At 45.1% G+C, this 8,062-nt stretch overlaps 1 protein-coding gene across 1 annotated transcript; it reads left to right on the top strand.

The window, feature by feature from the left end:
- The first annotated feature begins 26 nt into the window (after window positions 1–26).
- Window positions 27–5,472, top strand: LOC119132444 (prolylcarboxypeptidase (angiotensinase C)). Its single transcript, XM_037267715.1, has 9 exons — window positions 27–471; window positions 1,826–1,966; window positions 2,099–2,200; window positions 2,354–2,535; window positions 2,607–2,764; window positions 2,924–3,096; window positions 4,600–4,767; window positions 4,835–5,022; window positions 5,086–5,472. Exons 1-9 carry the CDS (start codon window positions 298–300, stop codon window positions 5,309–5,311), a joined length of 1,512 nt encoding a protein of 503 aa, XP_037123610.1. The 5' UTR covers window positions 27–297; the 3' UTR covers window positions 5,312–5,472.
- The last annotated feature ends 2,590 nt before the right edge of the window (window positions 5,473–8,062 follow it).

Genomic DNA, 8,062 nt, shown 5'->3' on the forward strand with positions numbered 1-8,062 from the left:
AACTCCCATGAGCACGTTGCGGTTGCTGACTTTTGCAATGTGCTGACGGCTAAGCAAATAATCAATGATGAAATGTGACCCAAATGCAAGATTAGAAAACGCCGAGAGGAACTTCACATTTATGCTGAGTAGGTGGTCCCGTGAGAATTACTGTTGCTTTATTTAGAACAACTCGGATGTCTGCTGACTGGCTGACTGCACAGATTCACTTCCTTTTCCCTCCTCCTGAGGAGGCTCATCCGGTCTTCTTTCCCCAAAATGTGCTGACGACGGGAGTCTTGACAGCGCTGCAGAAAGATGACGTTAGGGGCCGGGAAGGCACGTTTGGACAGAGTTACCTTCACCGGCGTGCTCTTGTTCCTTGTTGGCTCTTCGCACGCCTTCAAAACGCAACTGTTCCGCAGACATGGAGCCTCCTTTCACTCTCCTGACATCCCCGTCAACTATGAAACTTTTTACCTTGACCAGAAGGTGAGTTGAACCTTTCTCGATGTACGCCGAATTCTTCCTTGTACTTTGTCTCAAAATAGACAAAAATAGCACATAGTCTTTGATGAGTTTCAAATCAGTTGTACAACAGTTTCAGGTCACGTGTTTTTTTTATTTTATCCCCATAATTACCTTTTTTTCCCCCATCAGTGTCATTCCAATATTTTTTTTCACATCCAAAAACATTACACACGTTTGTGGTTGCTGTTTGATTGAATCAGAGCATGATGAAAATGGGCGTAACCACTTTCCTGGGAGAAGAGTAAATAATAGTAGCACATGACCTACAAATGTATAACAGAGAAGCTTAATCTTTGACCAACTACTTGACAGTCACATTTAGCACGGCTGCTCCAGCCACCCCCAGCATCCTTCCTCCAGCATCCTTCCTCATCCCGAGGCTGATTGTCTTCTCCCCCTGACGCAACACCTCTGAAGCAGTTTCCATTAGCAGGAGCCAAAAAAGGGTCATTGGTCACGCCGCCTTCTTCTTCCCACCCTGTCTGCGTGCAATCAAGGCATAAAGTCATCACGCTCATCTCAACAGTCATCGCTGTAAAGCAAATGGACAGATGTCAGCGAAGCAGTCGTTCTCAAAATGACCACACGGTGGCACTATTTCTCAGGCAACCAGATGTGCATGCGAGATAAGCCCCAACACCGGTTTTATCAATCGACATGAAATTATTTGGACGTCATAACAGGACGCACAAAAAAAGCCTTAAGCCCAAAATTGAATAGAAAGTTGGCTATTTTGGTTTGAAGAGGCCATTTTGAAACAATTCCAATGCTCACTAAGGAATTTGCCTAATTGCATGCAGGGATCAAACAAAACAAAAACATCAGAAAAAACACTGAGCGCAGCAGCTTGTGGATTCCATGTTTTAAAGTCAACCTAGCTGCATAAAAGAGGTAACTTGTGGCAGATATGAAATAGTGTGACCTTTTCAAGGGACAATAGTGAGACATCATGTGATTAAGCTTCACATCAAAAGCAAAAAAAAGAAAAGGTGACCTTTTAAAAGGACACACATCCGCATTTAAGTGCTTTGTTCTCACAATTACACTGCACATGACCCCAAGGGAGCATGCCGCCCTACCAAAGCCCCTCCCCTCGCCGTCCGCTCTTATGGAACGCCCACACGCTGCCAAGCCGAGGCTGAATGCGTGCTTTGAATCTTTCTGCTGTCGCCTGCTAAAGTTACTGCCTCCTTTTGTAACCACGGAGACACTTCAGATGGTTGTCGGGGGCAAAATAAAAAAATTAATTTGAAAAGTGTCAAGGATGTTTTGACAAGCTGTGTGATGTTACCTGATTTTTTTTTGCCCCCCCCAGATTGATCATTTTGGCTTCGTAGAAGACGGCACTTTCAAACAGCGCTACCTTGTGGCCGACAAGCAGTGGCGCTCGCCGGGCGGACCCATTTTGTTCTACACGGGCAACGAAGGGGACATCACCTGGTTCTGCAACAACACCGTAAGCCATTGATCCAATTTGTCTCCTCCCCCAAAATGGATGTGCCTTGCAAGTGTTTTTATTTTGCATTTGTGTGTGCAAGTACTGTTGCACCTGCAAGAATGTCATGTACAAGTCTTGATTCTGGTCCAGGGCTTCATGTGGGATGTTGCCGGGGAGCTGGGCGCCATGTTGATCTTTGCAGAACACCGCTACTACGGAGAGTCGATGCCTTTTGGAGCCGATTCTTACAGTGTAAGTAAATTCGCTCATCAAAAATGCTGTTTCGTAATTAATTATCGGTGTGACTACTGAAGTCCTCAGTTGGTTGATAGTCGTACGTTTTGGAAGTGAGTTCCCCTCACTCCCCCCACCCTAGGTGAAAATGTCCACACTGTTTGTCTGCAGGATAGCAAACACCTCAACTACCTGACGGCAGAGCAGGCCCTGGCGGATTTTGCCGTCCTGATCCAACACGTGAAGGTCAGCAGAGCCGGAGCCCAGCGCAGCCCGGTCATCGCCATCGGGGGGTCCTACGGGGGGATGCTGGCCGCCTGGTTCAGGATGAAGTACCCCAATGTCGTTGTCGGGTAAGGACGACAAATTGGACTGACACAAATGTGTCCCACATCAGTAAGCATGATTTTTTTTTCTCTGCCAGTGCTCTAGCATCCTCTGCGCCAATCTGGCAGTTCTCAGGTATGGTGCCATGCGGGGACTTCTTCAAGGTGGTCACGCGGGACTTTGCCAAAAGCGGACCCAACTGCGACGCAAACATCCGCGCGTCCTGGAGGGCCATCAATAACCTCTCCGCCACTGGTAAGACATTAGCTTGGCTAAACCGTCACATGGGTCGCCTCACGATCAGACAAAAAGCAAAATGGCCCATTTGAATGGTTGTATAATCATATTTATACTTAATTCTAATACAAGTATTTAGCCAGATACAAAATTATCTTTTGGTCTTTTGTTGTGCAGCGTCAGGTCTGCAGTGGCTGTCCGAAGAGTTCAGCTTGTGTGCGCCGCTGAAGATCGACAAGGACGTGTTGGCCTTCAAGAGTTGGCTCCAGGAGACGTGGGTGAACTTGGCCATGGTGGACTACCCATACAAGGCCGACTTTCTACAGCCACTGCCCCGCTGGCCCATCCAGGTACCCACACTAAAGTGCTGCTGGACCAGCCACTAGTGTTTAGTAAGTTAGTGTGTGTGTGTGTGTGTGTTACAAGGAGGCGTCCAAATGCCTCCTTGTTGTTTAGCAGACTTGCTCTGTGGCGGCCTGTAAATGCTTTTGTCACATAAAACGCACTGGCGCCTGATTTGCATGTGAAATTCGCCGGGATTTATGGCAGCCATGTCGGAACAAGAGGAGGGACCGCTGTTGGCTTTAGCATCCCGACACGATTAGAATGCCAAAAAAGCACTTTGGTTTCCATCCATCACGACTTGCACTCCAAGTGTACGCCCCACCAAAAATACTCCCACGTATGTTTTGGTGTAAATGCTATGATAGCAACATCAATGCTAGTTTTGTTAGCCTGTCTATAGCATTTTGCATTGGGTGTTTGCATCATGCTAGCAGATTTGTTTGTGGTGTTTACTTAATTACACGACTTTTAATTCTAGCAGTAAAAAGCTTGGAGCTTCTTTTTGAAAGTAAATGCCAAACGTAAATGTCGCCGTCGCCATCTAGTGCTCGTAATTAAAACTTTTTGCTCGTAACTCAAAGAAACAAAACGAGTTTTCGAAATGCAAATATGCAAACCGTCACAGTTGTGGCAAGTTAATAAGTGACAACCAGCATTCAAGCATCAGCTTTTTTTTTTTGTCACTTTTTGTTACGGTTTGCCAGTTGACACCTCCGATATATAAAAAAAAAAAGGAAAAAGAAAACAGGGCACTGTTGTTTTTGTAACCCCACGAGTTTTGTTACTGAGGCTTTTGTGTGAGGACTCGGTGGTGGTCGATGGATGAGGACGGCCTAGGACACGTCCAGGCGAAGATTTACACCGTGGAAGAAAAAAAAAAATAAAAAAAAAGAGCAGCGGAAAGGGGTGAACGGGGGTGGGGCGGGGGGGTACCATCTTCTCCTTACTTTTCAGCCAGGATTAGCTTTATACATTCATCTCTGCCAACACCTCTAAGCCCTCAATGGGCCTTTCTCACACTGGCTCACATAATCACATTAGTTTTGTCATTAAAAAAAGAAAAAAAAAAAGCTTCTCAGCCTAAAGCGCTTACGCTGCCCATCGGGGTCGCATAACATTAGAGGAAACTCCCGATGACCGTTTAGCCTTCCTTGTGGAGACACGGAGCCGGAGGGAAAGTAGATAATACCTGCCGAGTTGGACGTCAGGGGGGGTCAACAGGGTGGGCAGCACGTGACCAGGTCAGGTGGAAACATGAGGCGCCGAGGTCAATGGGGAGGAAAAAAACAAGTACCAACTTTGGCAAGGAAAACAACAGCGAGCTATTTGCAGTGGAGCTTTTTTTCTTGAGGGTGGGCGGGGGCAGGGATAGCGCAGGGGGTCCGCAAATAAATTTTTTCACAAACCCCCAAAATTCTTCAGAAAATGCTGATAAAGATCCACACTGGTGGAAATGTAAAATATTCCTGCATACTCATTCTTCACGTCCATGTTTTTGTGTGCTCCAGGCCGCGTGCAAGTATCTGGCCTTGGATTCATCCGCTTCCATCAAGCAGATCCTTCACGGCGTGTCCCAAGCGGCCAAGGTCTACTACAACTACACGGGAAGCTCCTCCTGCCTCAACACCTCCGAGACGGCCACCAGCAGCCTCGGAATACTCGGCTGGGACTATCAGGTGCGCCCCAGTTCTTCAAGTCACACATTTTCATTTTCATGTTCAATAATAAGCTCCTCCTCCTCAGGCCTGCACTGAAATGGTGATGCCCATGTGCACCGACGGAGTCATGGACATGTTTGAGCCCGGCGAGTGGAACTTCCAGGCCTTCTCGGACGAGTGCCACGCCATGTTCGGCGTCAGGCCGCGAGCCGACTGGGCGGGCGTGGTTTTCGGCGGGAAGGACATCGCTTCGCACAGCAACATCATCTTCAGGTAAGCCGAGAACAATCTTGAAAATCAAGATTTTAAATATTTCTTTACTTTGCGGTGTCACAGTAATGGAGGCCTGGACCCCTGGTCGTCCGGCGGGGTGACGCACAATTTGTCCGACTCCCTGGTGTCCATCATGATTCCGGACGGCGCGCATCACCTGGACCTGCGCTACGCCAACGATCTGGACCCGCCTTCTGTAAGGGAGGCCCGCATGTTGGAGCTGAGTTACTTTCGGAAGTGGATCAAACAAGCCACTAAAAAGCACCAAAAGGCGTCAGAGTCCGGCTGAAACACTCCAAGATGATTTTTTTATTCTGTTTTTGCATCAAATGCATTTGATGATTTCTGTTGTGTTTTTTTACAAATCTGACTACAACTTTTATGAAATCAAAATTGGGATTCATCTTTTAAATCTTCAATAGCATTTGTCCTTATTTGGGTCACGGGTGAGCTGCAGCCTCTCTTTTGTTATTGTGTAACTGTCTGAGATGTTTTTCCCACCCGATGCGGACTGAATTGCATCATCAATTTAGCCCAATAACAATTTTTTTCCCCCAAGACAGTTATGAGCGTTTAAAATCAGGATTTTCTCACAACTACCCTGATAATGATGACTGCTTGGTTGGGTCTGTCTTCTTTAATATGCATTGTGGCCTTTTAAGAGTCAACCTGGGAAGATCTTTATCACGTTTGAAGCATCCACAGCGAGCGCGAACAATGGCACGGAAATTTAATAAAAGTCCACAGTCGGAGGAGGCCAATAACGCCAGTGGCGGGAGGTTATTGCCATGTGACCTCTTCCTGCGGGATCCCTCTCCCCGGTGACCATTCACTCACTCTCCGCCTGTTTGTTCCGCCTGCTAGCAATATTATTAATACAGCTCCCGAGAGGGGTGAGTGTCGGGTAAAAGTGAAGCGGGTTTGGAGTTCACTGTCGTAAAATCCTCTCACATGGTATTCAACACCCAAATAAAGAAATACCTGTATTATTCCACCAACCCTTTTGGCACTCAGCTGCTTCACAACTTTTTAAAGAAATATTATCAGTATTTCCATTCCAGTGAAAAAAACATAAATTTATTTCGATTGCAAACTCAAACAGTTTAGCTTATTCAGTAGTGTTATGGTCATTAGTTTATCTTTTAACCTCTAACCTTGTTTACCAATATGATATATGCAACAACAAAAAATAAGGATGTTATCCCAATGTCAATAATATTTTTATTTTTGTAAATTTTGTAAAAAAGGGAAAAGTGGAACAGGTGTCATAAAATAACAATAAGATGATGTCATGAAATGAGGGTGCAGTTCACTTCCGGGTTCACGGATTTTTTTCGTGTTGATTGCGTGTGCCGTGTGCAGCGTCTTCGACTTTTCTGTCCTCCCACGCTTCGTCGTCGACTCTTCAGGTTGGTGTCACACCGTTAAAAAGTAGGTAAGTAAACCAATAAAATCTATTTTATGCCAACATTGAGTCGACAAGTTAAACTAAAAGTGAAACAGCGGGTCAATACAAATATAAACGGCCGGCTACTATTTAGCTTAGCATATCTACACATATGCGTTTGCCTCAATTGAGTTCATTTTCCTGTATTTCTATAGATAAGTAACACTAGGTTAATTAATAAATGGGAGTTCATTATCATGCTTTAAGCACCTCAAGCATTATTATGTTTGGTTATTTATTTATTTATTTATTTATTTATTTAAGAATCGTGTTGATTGCGTGCCGTGTGCAGCGTCTTCGACTATTCTGTCCTGCCACACTTCGTCGACGACTCTTCAAGTTGGTGTCACACCGTTCACCGTTTTGAATTAGGTAAGTAAACCAGTAAACTCTCTTTTTATCTCTATTATGCCAACATTGGGTCGACAAGTTAAACTAAAAGTGGAACAGCGGGTCAACACAAATGGAAACGGCCAGCTACTATTTAGCTTAGGATATGCCTCGATTAAATACACATTTTCCTTGCGTCCCCATCCAATGCATTTTTTGTGTTTTTTCTTTCTATAAAAAAGTAACACGAGGTTAATTCATAAATGTGAGTTCATTATCATGTTTTAATACTAAGCATTATTATATTTTCGAGAGGTTCTAAAAATTAAAGCCGTCTTGTGAAATTTTCATGTTCATGGGTTTGATAAATAATATACTGTCAAAATAGCACTATGGGAAAATGGTAGTAAGGTTTTTAAACGGTCAAAAAGTTCAATTAAAGAAATGGTCTCTTATTTAAACCATGCAAACAAAAAGTTGACAGTTCTGACTTGGATTCTGTAGTGTCTAACCTTCAATATCTGCCGGACTGTACCACTTACCAAAATGATGTAAAAGTTGATGACACTCTATGCCCGTTAGATGTGTTTTTTCATCTTTTCCTCCCACTTCACCCATTTACAGTGTGTAAATGATTCTTGTTTACTTTCAACCAAGACAGGTGAGCTAGTCTGTCAGCGTTTAGCTTTTGCATTCATTGGCTTTACAGCAGGGGTCTCAAAAGTCCAGTCTTGGGGGGGTGGCATTCCTGCATGTTTTCCAAATGTCCCTCTTGCAACACACCATCCTTGAGGACTGCCGTTTGAGACCCCTGCTTCAAAGTGAAGAAGCTGACACCATGCACATGGGCAACAACTCAAGCGCTGGTATGTTGCCTTTAAAAAAAAAAAAACGAAGAATAAAAGCTGGACTTGTCGCTGCTTTGTCGCGAGCTGTGCTGACTTTTCAGATGGCGAGATATACTGCCCGGCGCGGGGGAGGACCGTCGGGGTCCCGCGCCACCCAAGGGCCCTCCTTAAAAAGTTTTCTCAGGACTCTGAGGGGTCGTTTATTCCGTCACTGTCTGACAGTGGCCATCAATCAAAGGCATTATTTAGTATTCACCGGAGGCCAAACACGGGAGTGCGTCCCGGGGGGACCACACACACACACACACACATGCACACTATATAGGAAGAGATTAAAGCTTGGGGGTGTCACTATGAAGGAAGGGGGGGTTGCTGAATAAGTGAATTCTTTTGGGTTTGAATTGTGTTAATGTTG

This window comes from Syngnathus acus, chromosome 13, assembly GCF_901709675.1.
Source record: "Syngnathus acus chromosome 13, fSynAcu1.2, whole genome shotgun sequence".
NCBI lineage: Eukaryota > Metazoa > Chordata > Actinopteri > Syngnathiformes > Syngnathidae > Syngnathus > Syngnathus acus.

Excerpts from the sequence above, each read along its gene's own strand:
- LOC119132444 (XM_037267715.1), top strand. The coding sequence starts at position 298 with ATGACGTTAGGGGCCGGGAAGGCACGTTTGGACAGAGTTACCTTCACC. Across the intron at positions 1,967-2,098 it reads CCTGGTTCTGCAACAACACC|GGCTTCATGTGGGATGTTGC; the intron begins GTAAGCCATTGA and ends ATTCTGGTCCAG. Across the intron at positions 2,536-2,606 it reads TACCCCAATGTCGTTGTCGG|TGCTCTAGCATCCTCTGCGC; the intron begins GTAAGGACGACA and ends TTTCTCTGCCAG.